The 22,658-nt window shown below is 42.5% G+C and overlaps 1 protein-coding gene across 4 annotated transcripts in view; it reads right to left on the bottom strand.

The window, feature by feature from the left end:
- Positions 1 to 22,658, bottom strand: part of FSTL4 (follistatin like 4) — a 431,619-nt gene that overhangs the window by 374,800 nt on the left and 34,161 nt on the right. For all 4 annotated transcript variants that reach the window (XM_074381537.1, XM_039471889.2, XM_074381541.1 and 1 more), the window contains exon 3: positions 18,023 to 18,056. In XM_074381537.1, the coding sequence (XP_074237638.1) occupies positions 18,023 to 18,056 (34 nt within the window). The remainder of the gene's footprint in view (positions 1 to 18,022; positions 18,057 to 22,658) is intronic.

Raw genomic sequence — 22,658 nt, 5'->3', positions numbered from 1 at the left:
TGATGGCTAACACAAGGCCTGCTCAGAAGGTGGGCCAGTGCTATGATAAGCCTTTTTTTTTTTTTTTTTTTTTTTTGAGACAGAGTCTTGCTCTTTCGCCAGGCTGGAGTGCTATGGCACCATCTCAGCTCACTGCAACCTCCGTCTCCTGGATTCTAGCGATTCACCTGCCTCAGCCTCCTGAGTATCTAGGACTACAGGCGTGCACCACCACGCCTGACTAATTTTTTGTATTTTAGTAGAGACGGGGTTTCACCATGGCCAGGATGGTCTCAATCTCCTGACCTCATGATCTGCTTGCCTCAGGCTCCCAAAGTGCTGGGATTACAGGTGTGAGCCACCCTGACTGGTATTTAATCCATACAACTGCCATAGGAGGTAGATAGAATTATCATCACTATTTTAGATGTGAGAAAACCAAAGCACACAAGTTTAAGTAACTTGTTCAAAGTAATATAACCAGTACATTGGATTTTACTCAGAGTTTCTGGCTGTATAATTTTTAAAAACTACACTGAAACATTAGAAGGAGACAACTCTCAATACAATGAGATCATATGAGTAATAAGAGTAGGAGAAAGTGTCAGTGTAATGGCAGCTAGAAACGTTTTAGAAAGCCAACTTTTAGCTAAAATGGAGTTTGGCTTCTTTGCACTGTGTAAGTGATGATTTTCTTGTCTTTTTATATAGGATGCCATATTATGTGGTCATTGTACACTTACGATGCCTGCCCCAAGCTAGAAAGACTCATCTTCTGTGGTTCATACCTGTAATTCCAGCACTTTGGGAGGCCGAGGCGGGCAGATCACAAGGTCAGGAGTTTGAGACCAGCCTGGCCAACATGGTGAAACCCCGTCTCTACTAAAAATACAAAACTTAGCTGGGCATGTGCCTGTAATCCCAGCTACTTAGGCGGCTGAAGCAGAAGAATTACTTGAATCGGGACCCGGGAGGCAGAGGTAGCAGTGAGCCAATATCATGCCACTGCACTCCGGCCTGGGCTGCAGAGTGAGACTCCGTCTCAGAAAAAAAAAAAAAAAAAAAAAAAAGACTCATCTTGCTTCTCTCCTCCTTTAGGGAGGAAGGTTAGAGTTCCCATGAAGACCCTGTTAATCCGACTTTCTTACTATTACTTAGAACATGTTTCTAATAAACCTCCTGGGATTCATACAAGTTCTTTCACAGCAGTCAGCAAGTTGGGAATGAATCATCCTAAAGACAAGGGGTGAGCCACCCAAAGCAGCCAACAGCACCACCAGCTTCGTTTGCCTGGGTCTTGCCTCTGTTTACATTACATGGGAACAGCAAGTGTGGGAGGGAGGGTAAATCACAAGATAGCTTTCATAAAGTGACTAATAAAGAAATAATGGGAACCCAATAACTACCAATTACAGAGGCAAGAGAAATAATAAAAATAATAAAGCAGAAAATGTACAAAGCAAACAATTAAGACTATTTTATCAAAACAATACTGCAACTCAGCAAGCATTAACTCTCACTGCACAAGGGCAGTTACTGTTTATCATCAGAATTTTGCACATTAAGAAAATGACACCAAGGGAGTTAATAATTTCCTTCAAGCTCTAGGACACTTTGGAGCCCAGAATAAAACTTAGCCATACTCATGCTCAGCTGAGATGTCATCTCTCATTAAATTCTAAATCAGCTCAGAGAACACACCAGATTTATTATTTTTTCTAAAATTGTGTGACTGATTCTGAAGGAGCCAACAGTATCTTTGGGATAAACATGCTGATTAAAAACATACTTTAAAAATGTTCTTTTTCTAACCCAGTGGACCAAATATATAAATTAGAGCTATTCTGGTCTACTGAGTACTGTAAACGTATATTTAGGTATAACAGAATATCAGTTGGAAATATCTTTGGAAAGTAATTACTCTGCAATATATGTGGAATGTCTTAAATGCTTAAAGCAATTGCCTCATCTTAAAGACATAACTTACATAGAGAGGCACAAATATAAATTACCAAGCTCGAAGCTTGCTCATAAATTCATTGTCTAGAGTGAATATTTATAGATTAAGGCATATATATCAAAAAGTAAGATAGAATGATGGAAAATTTAACTGTTTAAACTACGGACCCACTTCAGACACCAGCATCATCAGAGACACTGAAGGAGGGCTGAGGAGATAGAGAGTTGCTTCAGCCTTAACTCTAAGTTTCCCCACCTTCCCTCCTGCCCTCTGCTTTCCTCTCTCCCCCATCTTATAGACATCTCACTCTACTAGTCCATAATTAACACATTCCATATCTTTGTACAAAACAGGGATTGAAAACTCGAATGTCTATAGAGGCCATATGGCTAACTTAAGGAGTATGGTTCTTCTGGAATTTCTACGTGGTCATATTTATTTTGCAGAACTGTATCTAACACTTAGTCTCCCTATGAGGAATATAATAGGGAGTGGTGAAGACTATGGCAAAACAGGAGAGCATGGGCACTCTTCAAAGACATGGCTACTCTCACCCAAGCCTGTTGCTGTCATGAGGTCATGTGGACCCAGGGTTATCAAAGCATTTTGCTTTCCTTTCTGTATATTTGGATATTTGAAACTGTTGGTAAAATGCCTTTGTTTTTAAATAATGGCAACTCATTCATATTGAAATAGCTCTATGTTTACAAAAGACCTCTGCAAGCCAAGACTGTATAAATCAAAATATGGCTGCAGGCTGAATCTGGCCTCTGGGCCGCCAGTTTGAGACCTGTGATAGGAAACAAATATGGAACGTAAATCAGGCTCAAGGGTCTTAGGAGAAACCTGTTTTAGGTTTTCTTATGAGGAGGCAGACAGGCTTGGTGAGTTTTCAGGTAGGAGACGATGTGGCTCAATGACGGTTCTGCCGTTCCTTCAGGACCCAACATGCCTTTGGGTATTCATAAGGAAACAGGGAATGAAGCCCTAACAGTGGGTATTCTAGGAATTAGCAGCAGATAGGAGAGATGTATGTGTGCAAAAGTCTTTTCTGGACACTTATACATGGTAGAAGAGCCACAGAATTCTCAGCTGTAGGGTTCAGGGCATTCCCTGTGCTTGAAACGTAGTGGCTACTTAGTCTCTGCCATCAGGTCTCGGGGCCTACAAAACATGACTCTCCTTCTGACCTCCAGGGGGTGTGGGAAAGTGGGTGAGTCCAGTGAGTACCTCGAACCCACAGTCTGTATCAAGAATGAGGAAGCCTAGGCTTGTCCAAGACAAACAGCCTGAACCGGCATCTTCACCTCTTTCCCGGGGCATGACAGCATCTTCTCAGTGTCTTGCCTCAAATGTTTCTTTTCCCTCTTTCCCTCTGTCCTCCACAGTGTTCCCCTCCCATCAGGCACAGTTATGGATGTGCCTGCTCTTCCTAAGCTTTTCAAGGACTTTCCATTTAGAAGTGACCTTGCCTACTTACCATAGAGCTGAGAGTCCTCAGGACAAGGGTCCTAGCAAAGCTACAGTAGTGAGACACAGGGACATCCGACCACAAAGGACTGAGTAGCTAGTTACAGGAAGGTCAATAAATAAGTCACCAGCTAACTGAAACACCCAGCAAACCAAATCACTAATCCTTTCAAAGCTGTGTCTTTTCATTTCTAAAACAGAATATCACACTCTATGGCCACATTGGACTACTGTGAGTGTTAAAGTAAGTTAACTCAGCAAAGCATACGGCATATGGTGGAGGCTTTAATAACCACACTTGTCATCATGTGCCCCTCCCATATAGTCTCCTTTCCCTTAAGGCAGGAAAACGAAACATTTAGAAATAATTTAAACTAAAGTCAAAACATAGAACTTAACTAGAAAACTCAGTTAGCCAGGACCCCCATCAGTAGGATATGGTGGCTAGGTCTCTGGGATATGTGGGACACCGTGCCACCCTACAAAGAATGGAGAATCTAGACTCAATGGTGGGAAGCAAGGAAAGGAAGCAAAATAACCCAGAAAGCCTTGAGAACTAAGAGCACTAGCGCAGAGCCCAAATCCCTCCTCTGCTACTCACTAGCCATGGGACTTCAGGCACGTCCCTGTACCTGTTCAAGCCTACCTCACCTGTACAAATAAGGGGTGACCCTGTGGGACCTTTGATCTGGAGTTGGATGATTCCATGAATGGCAGAGACGAGAAGCAAGTCAGACCTTGCAAGGAGGGAAGGGTCACCGCCAGGCCTAGTGTTCAGGCAGGCTGCATGGAGAAAGGAGTGCAGTCATGAAGACCAGCTATGGAGCTGACCTTTTAAAAATCCAGAAAGAGAGGCTAGGGAGATGGGGGAGGGTGGGTACCTGGACCAGAGTTGGCCTCTGCTGCGGGTAACATGTTTCTTGCTATATTCCAAATGTCTCTGATCCATGACACTTGCGTCCTAATGGATCCTGCTGTCAGCAATGGATGAGCATTGAGCTAATAGATGTCAAACAGCATTTACATTTCTGAAATGGCTTCATCTGCTCCCTCTCCCTGGACTCTCCAAAGTGAAATTTGACATGTGGACAGACGGGTTAGCTCTGGACAGCTCCACTTCCAGAATTCTCATGGGCAAGAAACCGTTATTTAATTTTTCCTAAACAGACAGACAGTGCTGTGCTTATTCAACAACAACAAGCTGCTTTTCAACCTTGTCTTCTTGGAAAGGCATGCAATTTCCTAAGAGGCACATGGAAATATCTGTCACCTTGTAGTTTAAATAGCTTTCATTCATTCATTCAAAGCACACTCGCAATGAATTATCTTGTTCATTAGAAATTCTGCAGAAGACCAGTAAGAGGTTTGGATTGGAGAGAGAATGGGGGAGTTAAGCATCTGCAATGTGGTATGAGAATCAAACTGCGCTGCTAGATTCACCCAAGTGCCCTCTGTGTGATGACGGCAGGGTCAGAATGGTATTCTCAGTCTGGGTTTCAGTTCCAGGGACATCTGTAGCTATCAGAAAATGCTGCGGAATCATCTGTCTAGGGACCATCTGTATTTGGGGGTTACTCCAATGTAGCACCTGACACATGATAATGAATGGATTTTTCTGGCTCTCTCTGGTTCTATTTTAAACTGTCATCATTTTAAACCATGAAATATGTCAAGTGATAATTAAACCTCACCATAGACAGGTACTGTGAAAATGATTAACTTTTACCATTTCCTCCATACACATTTTGAATATTTTGAATCCCCAAGGTATGGGATCATCACGTTGACAGATGAGAGAAGTCATCTTTACAATAATTTATTTTTAAAAGAACTAAAACAGGACTGAACATTCTGTGTTTTCCTGTTGGGTTTTAATTTGAAAACTTCTGCCATAAACTCCTATTTACAGAGGAAGCCTGATGAGAGGAATACAGAACTGGCCGCCACAGATCTCCAACTCTGCCTCAATTAGCTGTGTGAGCCGGGGCAAGTCCCCTGAGCAGTCTCCTCCTCTGTCAGATACCAGTAACAATATCTTCACTCTTCCTAACTCACAGGCTTTCTTGAGCATATTAAATGAAAGGACAAATGGGAAAGCTCTTTGAGAGCAAAAGGCACGCCGGTTACACTATTTGAATGTAAGGTATTATTTTAAATTCTGTATAAAGGGGAAAAAGGTAATATGCCAGCACAGCTTTACAGGCCTACTGTCTTTAAAAAATAAACACACACACAAAATCAAAACCTGAACTCATTTTGTTTTCAGCTGAAGTTTCTGAGCAGGAGATTAGATCTGACCCTATCAAATCAACGTCCCCTCTGAGCCACAGGACTCCCATTTTGTGTCCAAATATGCAGAGGCTCACACAAATGATAAAAATTCAAATGAAGCAGCCAAGCAGCTGGATGGGAATGTTGCTTCCAGCAAAAAGAAAGAGCAAATAACTGCTAAAATTAGTAAAGCTAACAGACTTAAATGTGTTTTTACCCTCTGCAACTCATTGCCCAGACCTGTGGATTTTTTTACAGGCCTCTTTCTTCTGAACTTGGAGTTCTCCATTCTCCTTTGATAGTGGCAGCAAGCCATAGCTCCCCCAAGATGGGAGGCTGGGGGAGGTCCCAGGACCTCTGACTCTGCAGACATGCTGGCTATGGAACAATGAATACACGTTTTTTGAATATGAACATTTCAACCAGAATTATACAAATATTGTCAGATCCCATAGAATGTATCTTCCTGAATGACCTCAGTGAAGCCCATTTTAATTATTTGATCAATTTCCCACAGAGTGCAAAAGGTCCTCATTTTTTAAATTTGCAAAATAAGATTGCAGGGCCTATCTCAGAGGTGGTTTACGAAGATTAACTAAGGGGCTGAATGTGAAAATGTTTCCGTTTCCAATCTACAGAATTTATATTAAAGGAGTGAGTAAACCTTTTGCCTCTAAATTGTCTTGAATATGTGGACACACAGGAAATTACTTATTAAAAAGTGGCTCCTGGCAGGGCATGGTGGCTCACGCCTGTAATCCCAGCATTTTGGGAAGCCGAAACACGTGGATCACCAGAGGTCAGAGTTTGAGACCAGCCTGACCAACTTGGTGAAACCCCATCTCTACCAAAAAAAAAAACAAAAAAACAAAAAAACAAAAAAACAAAAATTAGGTGGGCGTGGTGGTGCGTGCTTATAATCCCATTTACTCGGGAAGCTCAGGCAAGAGAATCTATTGAACACCTAAGAGGTGAAGGTTGCAAAAAGTGTCTCCTGAACAGCAGCCCTGGTTATAGGTGAGGTCCATCCCCCATTCTGTGTTCCTGTCTGCCACCCCATGCTCATTTAGAAGCAGCCAGCCCAGCAAGCCTCCATCAACCCCTTCCCAAGAAAGAAGGCGATCTCTTATGAAAAATGGAAAATAAAAGCTTCTAACAAACATCATCGAGGAAAGGATTGAAGACACTGCTGGGGAGGAGCTTGCTCATTCACTTTTTTCTCTAATTTGGGTGATTCCATCAATTGATGCTCATCTGCTTTTCATCATTATGCACTTTGGCCAAAGGGCTAAAGAAAGGACATTACTTATGTTTGGCGTAAAACCCCTCTCATAGTTTCGGCTGGTGACTGCTTGGTGCACCTCCCCAGGTATCTCCTGCACTTACCCGAGGGACAGGGCAAAAAAATAAAGTGAAAGAACCCGTTCACTGGAGGCAGCTGTGATCTGAAACAAACAAAAAGTGCCCTTTATGTGTCAGGGCACTGACCTGAGTCCAAACTCACACTGTCAGAAGCTCCTGTGACCTTGGGTCAACTGCTTAATCTCTTAGCCTTGGATTCCTTCTGAAGACAGAAGAGAGCACCCTCTCCCTGAAATTCTAGGTGAACGTTTGCTGAATCTTTGTGGGTAGAGGGTGTGATAGATACCCAGATGGCAAATCATTAAGTAGATGTTAATATGCTTGGGGAATTTCCTTTTCCTTCTTGCATTGGTATCTCTTATTCAGACCCAACTGCTATTTGGGGATCGACCTTCCTCCCACTCTCACTTCATGATATCCTGACCAGGGATATGGCTAGTGACTGTCGGGAAACCCAGCAGCACACAGCATTAATTAAGTGCATGAATCACATGACCTGAGCCTGTCCGATCCTAGTGAGCTTTAGCACTTTTGTGGGATACACTGGACTAGAGGCCATCTGTCTTCTACTGGACCTGTAGTTGTAAGGAAGGGAGGCTGGCACTCACCATGAAGGGGAGCCCCCAGAGAGGCAAATGTAGGGAGAAGTTCGGTCCTTAAACCCCATATCAAATATATCTGAAGACCAGCACACCTCACCTTCCACCCTCGCTGGACTATTCAGTTACATAAGCCACAAGTCCTCTTTTTGTTTGAGCTAGTTGGCTTGGGGTTTGTTATTTGCAACAAAACCATTGCCACTGGTGCAGTGTGCCTTTAAAAGTCAAAGGGGACACTCTGGAGTTGTTCTTCCAGATTCCAACATCAATCACACTGAATAAATGCTCTCGCTGTGTTGCAGATCCACCTGAGAGGTGACAGGCCATGGTACATGTATACCTGGTAGATGTCTGTATGCAGGACATTTGGGCATCTTCTCAACTGTCTCATGTATAAGGGCAGGGACTATGCCTGGTCATCTCTGCACACCAAACTCCAATCAGCCCAACGAAATTTCTATAAGTAACCAGTAAAACCTTAATAAACCCTGAGAATTATATTCACCTTTCCACAGGAGTCATTTCTCCATTTCAAGTAGTAGTTGTCAAACTAGGGTCCCAGATAATTGTTTTTGAGGCACTCACGGGGTGAGAGGGGCAGAGAATGGAGCTAAGAAGCTGGAGCTCCAAAGAACAGGGCAGAGGCAGTTCCTGGCTTGCAGTACACGGGAGAACCAGCTCTGCACCATCCACCTGCACTGGCTGCGCTCAGTCCTTGGCCCAGGCCTCCCCACTGTTGGCTGCACCCTTATCCCAGAAGGCTGTGGTCACTGTCTACATACCATGGAGTCAGTGCCCATCCCTCCTGCTCATTTCTGGGGCACACACTTCCTGACTTCCCAGGGAGCTCAAAGCAAGCTAATCTTCCCTCATGTAAGATTCAACATTTTGTGAAAAGGTTTGTTTATGTTTACTGCATGCCCTGAAGCATTTCTCGGACCCCAATGGCAGCCTTGGCCAAGAAGTATGGCCCAAATAAGAACATGTAGAGATCTGTGGCTGGGTTAGAATGCATAAGATTTTCCATCCCTGGTTGCCTGATCTGTCAGGGCCCTCCAGGGCCACCATGGCTCATTCACCAAGCCCAGCCTGTGCACCTTGGAAGCCCTCACCACAGCCACAGGAGAGAAATGGGCCGAATGCAGAGGGAGTGAGGCCAATCAGGAGAGAGAGTGTTAGCAGATCTTGCTAATTTAGAGGAGAGATCTCCCCTTACAGATTATTTCCAGTCCTGGCTCTGCTCCCATTGAAGCACAGCGATTAAAGGTTTGTTAAGAAATACAACACAATCTTAAAATAACAAAAAGGCAGGGAGCTTTAAAAGATGAACTCATTTTGATGACAAGAAAAGAATTAGAACATAATGGTCAGTTGCATTCTGTACCTCGTCTCCTAATAAAGAAAGATTGCCAAGCAGCAAGGAGACAAAAGAGACAGAAACAAATGACTTTTAAGTCACAGATAATTAACCCCAGAGGCTTGTGGATGGCACATTAATATGCTGGGGCAAATAGCTTAATGAGGTTTTAAAAGGGCTTCAGTGTTTGTATGGAGAAGATAATTTCAAGGGTTCCTGAAAAGCAAAGAAACGCCTCTGGCTTGGGGACCAGGCAAGGAACGAAGATGACAGATGTCAACCTAAACTTCTGCTGCGGTCTCAGAGATGAGGGTGAGCCTCCTGGGCGGGGCGGGGACCTCAGCAGGCACACAGGGAGTGTCATCATCTCTCTCCACTGGTCCTTGAGGGGCAGGATCAGTGTGCCTCAGGCTGACACCATTCTGTCTCTTGGTACTTAGGAATTTGCAGTGGTTCATACTCATTAGGGGTCATGACCTCTTTGACAATGTGACTCTTCCCCATGGATTCCAGATAGCAAACTATGCCCAAATATTGCAATGCCACCTCTAAGGAGAACCCTAGGCAAGAACAAGTGGCTACAAAGGGGTTCATTATCCCGCCCACACTGACCAAGGTCCTATAGCTTGCCTATCATAACCAGAGAGGTTTAGTTCATATGCATGAACACATTTTAAGCTCCTTCTAGCAGAAGGACTCACAAGTTGTTAGAAAGGGAAGAGCAGCTCTCAGAGGATGGTGGTAAGGAAAGTGAGCATTCCCAGGGATTAGGGGGAAGGACAAGCACAGCAGACAGGACCCGGTGTCCCGGAGCTATGGGGTCACAGTCAAACAACCTGGACACGGCACACGGCACATTAATATGCTGGGGCAAATAGCTTAATGAGGTTTGAAAAGGGCTTCAGTGTTTACATGGAGAACATAATTTCAAGCGTTCCTGAAAAGCAAAGAAATGCCTCTGGCTTGGGGACCAGGCAAGGAACAAAGATGACAGGTGTCAACCTTAACTTCTGCTGGGATCTCAGAGATGAGCATGAGCCTCCTGGGTGGGGCTGTGATCTGTACCTGTGATCTGACCTTTGTGAGAAATGGAGAGATGACACAGAGCCAAGTCAGCCCTGGGATATGCCAGGCATCTAACACTTTTTCAGTCCCACTCTGTGTCAGGGAAAGGGGACTCTGGGAGGAAGAGATCTGACCCCTGCTTTTCCAAAACTTGTGCCTGCACAGAAGCATGAGAGCTGTCCTAGAGCTCAGGCTACACATAGCAGGTGAGTGGCGCTGTGGCTCTTGCAGAGGATTCACACACCTCAAGTTGAGACAGCATCACTGGAAGATCCATCACAAGCCCTGAGCTATCCACCAAAGGTCCTGCTGCCTCCAATCACTGAAGAGAGCTGAGCTCAGCCAAGGGATGGGATGGAGCAGCCACTTACCCAGGGCCTGGAAGGCCTGCGATTAGGGAGATCACGTGCAGGGGCAGGAGTGAGAACCCCACTCATCTGCACTGTCTTAGTCCAGGCTCACATTTCCAGTTCCAGGCACTAGAATTCCCTTGGAGAATCCTGAGGAACAGAACCTTAGAGTTATCTACAGCCTGAGAATCCTCTGGCTAATGTCATGCTTGGTCCTCAGGAAGGGCCCTCATCTGTGCTGATCCTTGGGAAGGACTGTGTAATAATTCAGTAATCAAAAGTCAATAGAAACGGTTCATATCTGTAATGTTTAAGGATGATTTCTGACCCCAGTGCTCAGAAAGTCCCTGATCTTGGGAGAGAAGTTTTATGTTTGTCTTTAAGTTCTTAAAGGCACCATCTTTTTTTTTTTATTGCGTTTTAGGTTTTGGGGTACATGTGAAGCACATGCAAGATTGTTGCATAGGCACACACATGGCAGTGTGATTTGCTGCCTTCCTTCCCCTCACCTATATCTGTCATTTCTCCCCATGCTATCTCTCCCCAACTCCCCACCCACCATCCCTCTCCCATTTCCCCTCAACAGACCCCAGTGTGTAGTGCTCCCCTCCCTGTGTCCATGTGTTCTCATTGTTCAACACCCGCCTATGAGTGAGAACATGCAGTGTTTGATTTTCTGCTCTTGTGTCAGTTTGCTGAGAATGATGGTTTCCAGGTTCATCCATGTCCCTACAAAGGACACAAACTCATCGTTTTTGATGGCTGCGTAATATTCCATGGTGTATATGTACCACATTTTCCCTGTCCAGTTTATCATCGTTGGGCATTTGGGTTGGTTCCAGGTCTTTGCTATTGTAAACAGTGCTGCAATGAACATTCGTGTGCATGTGTCCTTATAGAACAATTTATAATCCTTTGGATATATACCCAGTAATGGGGTGCTGGGTCAAATGGGATTTCTATTTTTAGGTCATTGAGGAATCGCCACACTGTCTTCCACAATGGTTGAACTAATTTACACTCCCACCAACAGTGTAAAAGTGTTCCTATTTCTCCACATCCTCTCCAGCATCTGTTGTCTCCAGATTTTTTAATGATCGCCACTCTAACTGGTGTGAAATGGTATCTCAATGTAGTTTTGATTTGCATTTCTCTAATAACCAGTGATGATGAGCATTTTTTAAAGGCTTAGTTCTTCTGATTGTAGAATGAAAGAATTAGAGCAGAAAGTTAAAGAAAGACTCTGACAGAGAAAAGGGATAGGAATAGGCTAAGTTTAAGATAATTCTTCATGGAACAGTAGATGGGCTACAATACCCAGGGTCTCACGAATGCTTCTTGGAGACAGAAGAATGAGCTTGGTAACTTGAGAAAGGCCTCTCTGTCTATGGCCAGGTCTGTAAGAGCTCTAGTAAAAATTACCCATGCACGGAGCACTGTGGACATTGCCCGTCCTGTGCCAAGGACTCTGCACACACTGTCGCCCTTCCCAATATGTCCACAAGGCTCTGTGGGCACTGACCGCATGCCTGCCCAGATCCTTCCTTTGAGGACCAAACCGTTGTCCGTGGTCTGGATGAAGATGATTTTACAAACCCTGAGGGGATTTTTCCAGTGTCATTCTGGTGGAAAACTTTTGCCCTCTGAGACGGTAAGCAGGCAGGACTCTGAGCTGCAGCTGCTTATAGCCATCCCGCAAGGCTGCCTAGAAGAGGCCAAAATGCAGGAGAAGAAATGACAGGAAGAGTGTGAGAATCCTTGTATCAGCTGTTTGTGAAGCCAGATCCACCCTTAGATTCTGCAGCGTCATAAGCCTTTCAGACTTCAGTCAGTACAAATCTGGTTTCTACAACTCAGAATTGGAACTGATGGTTTATACAATTTCTATCCCCATCCTATTTCAGGTAGGGTTGAGTAACGTACCCAAAGTCACACTGTGAGTAAGCCGCCTACCAACTGATCGCAATTAAAACTGGGCACCAGATCGCTGAACTTAAGCAGAACACCTCAGCTAGGGGCGCCATGCGCTTCCCATTCAACTTCAGGTGACTAGGCACAATATAGTTTCCTAGCAGCTTAAAAAAGGCAACGTGATCCAGAAAGAGCCAATTTCTGTGAGACTGGGAGTCAGAAGATAGATGTCACTCTCAACTGCTTTGAGCCCAGTGACTGTAGAAGAACATGCAGTGCCCCACTGTATGTGAGAGAGGGTGGAATGGAGGAAGGAAAAGCCATCTCTTTGCCCAGAGGGCAGTCTTGGATTGAAAAATACCCACTGCTCCAGGCACTGTCAAATCTGGATAGCTTCCTTTTAAATTCCCTACCTCTGCGGCTATTAAAGAAGTAACCTCAAAATAACCCAGGAGTTTATGAATCTGTTTCACTGAAGACAGTCAGCCACTTCACATTACACCAAGATAGATTATGCAGGCCACTGAGAGATCCAGAAAACATCTGCTAAACAAAATCAAAATTAATGGTAAACAGAATGCAGTTCTGGATAGCTGAAATTCACCCAGATGCAGAGAACTATAAAGGGGCTACTGGAGGCAGCTGCCAATTAGGGACCGATTCCACGGCTTTTCACAAAGTGAGGCTCTAGTTTCACACTCAGGACTGGCAGGTCATGTTTGCTTAGGAGATCTGCACTGCAAAGCAGCCAGAGCCACCCTGAATGTGCATGTGATGGTAATCCCCTTTTATCCTTTTCCCTGAAGATAGCAGTGTCCCTCCTCTCCCGGGCTCCCTCACAGCCTGGCTGGAAGCCAAACCAGGCTGGATAGGGCTGGAACATGTGTGGAAGCCAGCCTTGGGAGGGTGGGTGATGCAACATGACATTAAGTGCCCATCCCCAAACTCGCAGCCCCTAATCACCGCACAATCACAGACATCTGGAGTAGCTTACAGATTGCCCTATGCTCCTCAGAGATGGCTAACAAGGGCTGAATTATCCCAGCCATTTGCTCAGCTTACTCAAGTGTTCTCTCGTGGCTGTAATTCAACGTGATGGGATCAGTCAGAGAAAAGTACTGGTTTGAGTAGATGAATTTTGGCAGTCACAATCAGCACTGGCCCTCACAGTGGACACGGGAGTGTCTTAGAGAGATAAGATTGGCACCTTTTGCTGAAGCTTCAGAAAGAGGCGAAATTAAATTTTAGGTGTCTGAAGGGAGTTATGAAAATATCTGCATTGGAAAGCACAGAGGGATGCAGCCATGACTCCTTCCCATGCGGCTCACATAGACAGGTCCCAGGCATGAATATCCAGGGTCATACAGGACTTCCCTGAAGGAGGAATGGCTCCATCTCCCTGGGGGAGGCACATGACCTTCCCAGAGGACACCCTATCAGTCTCGTAGTCCTGCCACAATCCTTGCTATGGTGTCTACCTTCAAGTCCCACAAATAAGTGCCCCCAGGAAGTCCCTCTCAGCTCTCTGGGCTTGGCAGCCAACATAATGTACAGACACCCTTGGATATGATGAAGCAAGATTGAGTCACTTAAGCAACCACCACCCATTAAAGAGAGGTTCAGGACATCAGAGAGGCACTGGCCCAGAAGCATCCCTCATCCATAATAAAAATTAATATGAAAAGGAAGGAAAGAGTCTCATGCGTACAGTGCTATCTGCTCTGTTTGTGTCATGGCTTACTCAAGGAAAAGGGAGGTAAAGAATGTCAATGTCCTCTGAAAACGTCAGAACAACAAGAAGATATTATCATTATTGCTGCCACACTGTTCTGTGCATGCACAGCCCATGGAGCAGAGTCTGGTGCCCGGGCACTCTAAGGAAACTCTCCCTCTTCCTCGGCTTTCTAGGGCAGGGTTTGTAAAAGGCACTGCAAGGAATGCCTGCCCTGAGATGGTCAAAGACAACACAATTAATTTTGTTGAATCCCATGGGAACCAACTTTGGAAAATGCTGCATATTATATTCCGTGTTGAGAGTGAGATTTTGCCTGTGAAAAATCCTGAGAGATTCTTCAGTCAAAATATCATCATCATCAACAACAATGAAAACTAAAGTTTACTGAGTCCAACATTTTCTAAGTGTCTTTCTGTCCTAGGGCCACGATGGCCACCATAATAAAGTTCTACAAACTAAATGGCTTAAAACTAGAGAAATGGATTTTCTCCCAGTTCAGGAGGCTGGAAGTGCAAAATCAAGGGGCAGGCAGGGCCCTGCTCTCTCTGAAGGTTCTAGGGATGGAGGGTTCCTTGCATCTTGCCAGCTTGAAGTGGTTGCCAGCAATTCTCTGCTTCCATCATTATATGATGTTCTCTTTTTGGGTCTGTGTCCAATTCTCCCTTTTCTTATAAGGACCTCACTATTGCATTAGTGCCCATCCTAATCCAGTATGACTTCATCTTTACATCTGTCAAAACCCTATTTCCAAATAAGGTCCCATTCACAGGTTTTGGGTTAGGACTTTGACATGTCTTTTTGGGGAATGCAATTCAACCCATAATACTAAGCTTATTTTAATTTTCATCAATGCATCAGCCATGAATATCTAATGATATCCACCGAACATTTCTTTAAAAGTGACTTTCTAGAACCAAAGGGCCAGTGCCTAACTTGTATATTACTAGGAAAGTCCAGAATTAAAAGACGACACACACAAAGCAAATGTATAGCTTTCACTTAAGAAACAATTGTTGATTAACTACTGGTCCTGGACTAGGGCTGTGAGGAATTTGGGGAGGTAGGAGGGGGGAGAGTCTCTACTCTTAGTAAATTCGCAACCTGATAGGAGCCCTTACCTCTCCAATTAGATAGGGTAAGCTGAACACTTCAAGAAAGAGAGTTGGAAGGGATGAAGGGTAGGTGTACTTAACTAGGATGAGGGACAAGGCATGCAGGAACAGTGTGAGTGATGCCAGAGGCAGGAAAGCTAGGCGGCACGGCATCTGTGGCTGGAGGGGAGCGGGGGAAACAGGGCAGAGGACAGGTCTAAGGCACACAATGCATTCACTTTCCCCCAACTGTCCCCAGTTCCCACTATGATTTGGCCTGGACTCTATTTCCACTGCTAACATTAGCCCCTCTCACTTCTCATCACACATACTTAGTCTAGAGTTTCCAAAAGTCACAGTGCAAAATGCAGTTGGTTAGCCATCTGTGGTCCTAAACCTTTAATGGAGTAGATGCTCCTGGGTCAGGTACAGTATTGAAATAAGACCAAGCAAAACAGAAAACCTCCTGAGGTTCTGTGATTGGGAACTTCCTCTCTAGACCTGAAGACTTTCTAGACTCTCCTGCATCTGGTAAGCTTTGCAGAAACATCAAATATTATTCATCTGCCCCTCTTTCAGTCCTAGGTCAAGTCAGGGCTAGGAACCAACCCAGGTGTTCATCGCTAGATAATATCTTACTTTTCTTTGAAAGAAAAATAATTTACTGAAATATCCACAATGCTATTATTTCTAAACTTGTACACTGTTCTGGAGAAGATTAACAACCCCACAACCCAAGTCAGTGAATCAGTGAATTCCCAGACCTAAAAATACTTAGAACCAACCTACAAGATCCCACTCTCCCTTTCTTCCTGCCAGGTTGTATGCACTGACTTTACAGCACGGGGCTATTTTAGGAACTCTGAAACCTTCAACTTTGAGAGAAACAAGCAAGAAAGACATCACTTCACAATAGGAAGAAAAAAGTTTATGTGCTGTCAGAAAACATTTGCTAGTACAAACCCAGAGTGTATGTTCCTAGTCAACCGTTCGTGAAGGCTGATGCTTCCAGCAGTGGAGAGGTTACAGATGAATGGAGCGCAGCCTGGCTACACCTTCACTCAATCTCTGGAGACTCTCACTCTTCTGGGGGTTTGAAGTCATAAGTTCAATCAGGCCTTTTTCATGCACTTGAATAGAAATATATGGCTCTCCTATAACCCCGGCCTCATTAGAGACATTTTCAACACAAGGACAGTGAGATTCCAAAAAGGTTAAGTTTATATGTGATTTCATAATGCAAATCAATTCCAAATATTCACAGTTGGAGATACTGGCATAAACAGAATATAATTCAAAGCCAAAGTTCATGTCAAATTCTCCTCTCCTTATGGCTATTTCTCTCCAACCCACACAGTCACGGTACCCACTGTGAACACTACTTTCCATAAGAAACATTCTTCCCTGCCCCATCCACCTTCATCCATTTGGTGTTGATATCCAAACAATGCAGTTTGCCTTACACATTGCCCTACAATTCAGAGGACATCCAGCCCACAACCAAAGATAATGGCGAATGGGAATGCAAGCCAGAAAGTTCATCTTAGAGTCAGATTATCCAGATCGTATGACCCTCAGGTTCCAGAACCATGGACAGCACCAAACTACCAGCTGGACTCAACACAGTGTGAAAAGTTTGTTAGGAAGCTCTGGCAACACATGTTGATAACACAGCCACCCTATGTCTTTCGCTGTGTTGCATAACACAAGAACTAATCAGGAGGCAAAGCAATGTTGATTTAGGAGTCAATATAGAATTTGCTAACTGCTTTTAGATTGTCTGCCTTTTTGGAGACCGTACCACAGAGAAGGATGTAATGAAGGCTAAAACCAAAGCCACATTCTAGACCAAGAACTCATTTTTGTTTCTGATTTCATCGCTCCATCCCTGTAATAAAGAGATGATCATTGGCCAGGCGTGGTGGCTCACGCCTGTGATCCCAGCATTTTGAGGGGCTGAGGTGGGTGGATCATCTGTGGTCAGGAGTTCAAGACCAGCCTGGTCAAGATGGTGAAACCCCATCTTTACTAAAAATACAAAAATTAGCTGGGTGCAGTGGCAGGCACCTGTAATCCCAGCTACTTGAGAGGTTTAGGCAGGTGAATTGCGTGAACCCGGGTGGCCCAGGTTGCAGTGAGCCGAGATCGTGCCACTGCACTCCAGCCTGGGTGAAAGAGTGAGACTCCATCAAAAAGAAAAAAAAAGAGAGAGAGAGATAATTGTCAATGATTTCACAAATCATAAAAAAGACATCTCTTATTAGAGACTAGGTATTACTGAAAATGAATAAGGGGAACTTCAATTTCCACTAAAAGATTTCTGAAATTGTCAACCACCTATGTTTACCTCAGAGACCAGAAAACAAATGTGCTACAGGAACTCTGGCAGGAGAAACAGAACATCATGGAATTGTTTTCAAAAGGAAAATTAATTAGTTATTTCTATTTCAGCTTAGCTGAAGCTGTAAGAAATTATTCAGAAATGTTTTTCACAGTGGCATCTCTTCTTAGATACTGAACAAACCGTAAGTGATTTGTTGTTGTTGTTGTTGTTTTGTTGGGTAAAACTAATAATTACTCCAAACTTCACTCAAAAATGAAGTTTAAAAGACCAAAAACATGACTGTGAATGAGCCAGTTCCCTAGACCCCACCTCTTGTACTTGAAGGTGGAAGTCAGTTTTCACAAGCAAACCTGGCCTTCAGTTCATGGAGTCCCTACAGACGAGTGCCAAGCAGTCAGCACCCAGAAAAGGCCACACACAATTTCAAAGAATGAGCTGCTCACAGACTGAAGTTCATCTTAGTTTCAGCAAACTACTTCAAAAATGTCAACACTGAAAATAAAATGGGTATGAGTGCATTTTTCCTACCTTCTCTTCTTGTGACTTCAAAGCTTCTGGGCTCCTGCAAGAAAAGAAAGACTTTGTGTTTTTTGAAGAATAATTCATATGTACAGATACTTGCAAATATCTCTTCTCTTGTTAGTCACATACTCATGAAAAGGTGAACAATCTACTAAGAACATGACACCGAGCAATGTTGGGTCTACTGAACTCTCAACATGCACATCTGTAAATGTAAACAACTTGTTGCTTTGGGGGGCTTAGGCAAAAAACAAAAAAACAAACCTGTTAATCACAAAGTTTTTAAGGAGCACAGCTAATTCTCAGGGCCTTCCTTATTTGGAATCTGGGCTGGTACCAAGTGTTAACAAAGACACTCTTCCAGGTTGATGACTCACCCTCTGCCTGAACTGTATGTGCTTTTAGGCACTGAAGAAAACATAAGCAGACAGAGGCTAAAATTATCTGGCCAGAAGCAGGTTCTGCTTTGTGGTGCCATGGTGAAGACCACCACCGATCCTGGGTTTGTCACTGACATCACTTGATGATGAATTAAGCACAGTTTATAGTTTCCAAAGGGTGAGATCCTATAAACAATTTAGATAGCCAGTTCATGACACTGGACTAAATTAAGCCCTTGGATTTTCCTAATTCAGTCCTATCTTTGTTGAAGCCTACTACGTGCAGGGCAATAGGCAAAGTATTTCAGAAGTTACCCAGGCAAAACAGAGTCCCTGCATTGATGTTCACAGTTGAATAGGGGCTACAGAACAAACACAAATTACTGAGAAATCAAAGAATGATTTGTCTTGTAAAACCAGTATTTCACACTCCAGCTATAATATGAAACATAAGGAAAAGTGTTTTTAAAAAAAGAATCTTTGAAAATAACACTTAAGAATAGGCAGGTTTTCAGACAGAAATGGGGGAGGGAGGGTGCACCAGGAAGAAGGAATGGCATAGGAAAATGTTGGGTGGTAGGAAGATTCAGGGTAGCTGTAGAAGAAGGAAAAGTCTTGGTGAGAAGTAATGGGGGAAAGCCTAGAAATGCATATTGCAGTTTCATAACTAATAAAAATATCTCCAATTCATCATCAATGACATGTTTGGATAAAAAGTCTAAGGTTAAAAATGAAATCCATACTAGCAACTAAAGAAGAGAAGAGAAAACACCAAACTGGGACTACCTCCTCAACACCGCAGCCAAGAAGGTAATTCAGCAACAGTGCTTTTTAAGGCAATAGCATTGTCTTTCAGACTTAGCATTCTTGTCTAGCGTCCTCTTGTGGTCGGAAAAGGGAGGCAATATTAGAGATGAAACTAAGGGGGCACTGGGAAGGTTGTCTTACCTACATTACATTCCCTGACTGCTATCTTTCTACTGAGCAAAAAGCCCCAGTGGAGACCCATGGAAGATCCACATCACATGCCAACAGCCCATCACACAAACCAAATGCTGGTTCCTAAGGAGTACTCATCAGGTCAGGGTTCAGAAGAGGAGGCATAGAGATGACAGGTGTAATGCAGGAAACGTAAGCCACAGAGCATATTTTGCACAAAGCAAACCCAGCTCCTCTCAAACTGTTTCTCAGCAACCAGCTCCAAGGGCTGGCACCTCTGTTTCTGGAAACAAGAAGTATTCATGGAACAGGAAATGTTCATAATCACCTCCAGAAAAAAAACTATGAAATTTTTGTTGTGATTACATAAAATGTATAAATTAATTTAGGGAAAGCTAACATCTATATAATGTTGCATGTTCTTATCTAATAACATGGGATTTTAAATAATTGTTCAAGTTTACTTTTGCTTCTTTCAAGAGTATTTTATAGTTTTCCTTGTGCATATTTTGAATATTTCTTTTTGTATGTCTTTTTCTATCATAAATGGAATGTTCTCTTTTATTATTTCTTCTAACTAGGTTTTGTCTGTGTATTTGATGGCAATTTAAAAGTAATGCTTATATTGATTTTATAACCAGCTTTTTGGTTAAATTTTATTGTTTGTAATAGTTTTTCCATTGATTCTTTTGGTGTTTCCATTTGAATATTTATGTAACATGCAAAGAGCAATGATCTTATCTCTTCTTTCCAATTCCTATACTTTCACTTGTTTTCTCGTCTCATGGCTTTAACTAATTCTCAATCCATGCTAGGCATTGTGGTCATACTGAACACCCTTGTCTTGGCTTTTACTTTCAGAAGAAAACCATTAGCATTTCCCCATTAAGTGACATGTTGGCTGTTAGCCTGAGGTATGTTTATTATATTAATGAAACCAATATACATTTTATTGAGTTTTAAAAATAAATGTATGTTCTAGCTGAAAAACAGCTTGTTCCTTTACTCATTTGTTTATTGACTGTTTCCCTCTAGCAGAATGTGGGTTGGGAGGGCGCCAGTATCTTTTTCACTCTTGCATCATCAGTGCTGTAGCAGAACAGATGCTCAATACATATTTGTTGAATAAAAAATAAAATAAAATAAATGTGTTGGATTTTATCAAGTACTTTTCTCTAGCATTTAAGGAGATGATCATATGGTTTTTCTCCTTCGTTCTATTAATAGGATGACTTACGTGGTAGATCTCATAATATCCCAATATCCCTGTATTTCTGAAACAAGCTTCTCTTAGTCATAACACACTTTTTTAAATATGCAACTGGATTCTGTTATTATTTTAAATATGTTTTACATTTATTGGTCTATAAGTTTTTATATTGACATTCATAAATGAGATTGGCCTACCAATCTGAGATTTTTCTTATCAGATTTAGGAATTAAAATGAAACCAACTTTATATAATGAATTTGGAAATTTTCCTTTTATTATACTCTAAAATAGTTTAAATAAAAATGGGGTTATCTGATCTTTAAAGGTTTCTTCCACTTCATTTCTCAGAGACTGATAGAAAGGGGAGGAGAGGTTAAACTTGTCCAAGGCCTCACATTTTGGTCAGTGGCCAGCTGAGTTTTAAATCCCAAAATCTGATTCCAGTGCCTATGCACATAGCATTCCAACTTTAAAAATAAAGTCATGATAGTTAATTCCTAGGGACATTGTGAAAATTTTATGAGATAGACTTCTACTTTATGCAATGGAGAAAGAGCCTGTATTAGACTAATCCTTCTGCTATCAGCAACTATAAAAGTGGAATTAAAAAAAGTTTTTGAAGGCATCCAACAGCAACAAAAGCCGCCAGAACTTAAAGGAAAGTTATGAGAGAAAAGTCCGTTGAGATGAGACCCATATTCACTGCTGCATTTCCCCTTTGTGACATTCACTGTTTTGCATAGAAGCCAAACAGAATTTGATGTTCTAGAACTTAGAGAAGTCTCTCTGAGATGGGAAATAAAAATCAGAGTTTAAAGCTACCAAAGAAGCCAGAAATTGAGGGTCAGAAACCCTGGAAAAGGGTACCAGAAAGAAGTGAGCGCAACATTTTCAGCTTCCCCTGAAAATATGATTACGCCTGAGCTACACAGATAAAGGGCAAAAGGCTGAGAAATGAGTTAAAAAGAAGCTGCAAACAAGCAAAAAATAATAATAATAAATCTAAGTATGGATTCATTATAAACAAATAATAAAATCTAAGTATAGATTTTGATAGTACACGGTACTAAAGAGACAAAAATTAGGCTTTCCAGGAAAGAATGGCCCTGGCAAATGCAGGAGGCATGCTGCTAAGACCACATATTCTCAAAGTATTCCTACTCTCGAGTAGGTAAAGATGATATTCCAGGGGTCTATCTGTTTCACAAAGAAAAATAAACCCTCTCTGGAAAACAAAAAAAGCGATCCACAGGCTTTACAATTTTTCATATATAATCTCCAGCATCCAATCTAAAATTACCAGGCATAGCAGGAAATGGAATTGCATGGCTAAAATCCAAAACAGATGACAGAAACAGAGCCCCCAGTTATCCAGATCTTAGAATTCTTAGGCACAAACTTTAGAATAACTATGGCTAATATGTTTAGGAAGACAGAAGAAAAGATGCTGAATTTCATTATAAAACAGGTATTGATTAAAAGACTACATGTTGGGAACAGTGTATGCTGCTCAGGTGATGGATGCACCAAAATCTCAGAAATCTCCACTAAAAATCACAAGCAAACACCATCTGTTCCATAAAAACCTACTGAAATAAAAATAAACAAACAAACATTTTATAATTGAAAATTAAATAACTGAAAGATTCAATAGATGGATTTAACAACAGATTAACACAACTGAAGAAAGGAATAGTAAGGTGAAAGCCACATCAGTAAAAAATAACCAAACAGACGATCTGAAAGGAAAAAAAGAAAAAGAATGAAAAATACAGAAAAAAGTATAAGACATCATAACATGGTGAAGAGGCCTAACATGTATGTAATTGAATTTTCAGAGTGAAAGGACAGAAGAAATTGTTGATAGTTTTCCAAAATTAATGAAAGACATCAAGTCAGATATTTGGAAATCTCTACAAGCCCCAAGCAAGATAAATACAAACACAACCATCCCTAGGTACTCAGTAAAATACTTAAATATTCAAAGACAAATAAAAAATCTTTATAACAGCCAAAGGGTGGGTGGTAGAGATGGAGAGAACATTGCCCACAAAGGAGCAACAGGAAGTGTGATAGCTGACTCTTCAGGAGAAAATAATGGAACCAGAAGA

Source organism: Saimiri boliviensis, chromosome 1, assembly GCF_048565385.1.
Source record: "Saimiri boliviensis isolate mSaiBol1 chromosome 1, mSaiBol1.pri, whole genome shotgun sequence".
Classification (NCBI taxonomy): Eukaryota; Metazoa; Chordata; class Mammalia; order Primates; family Cebidae; genus Saimiri; species Saimiri boliviensis.
Note: the sequence above shows the minus strand (reverse complement) of the source record. Positions and strands in the feature narration are given on the sequence as shown.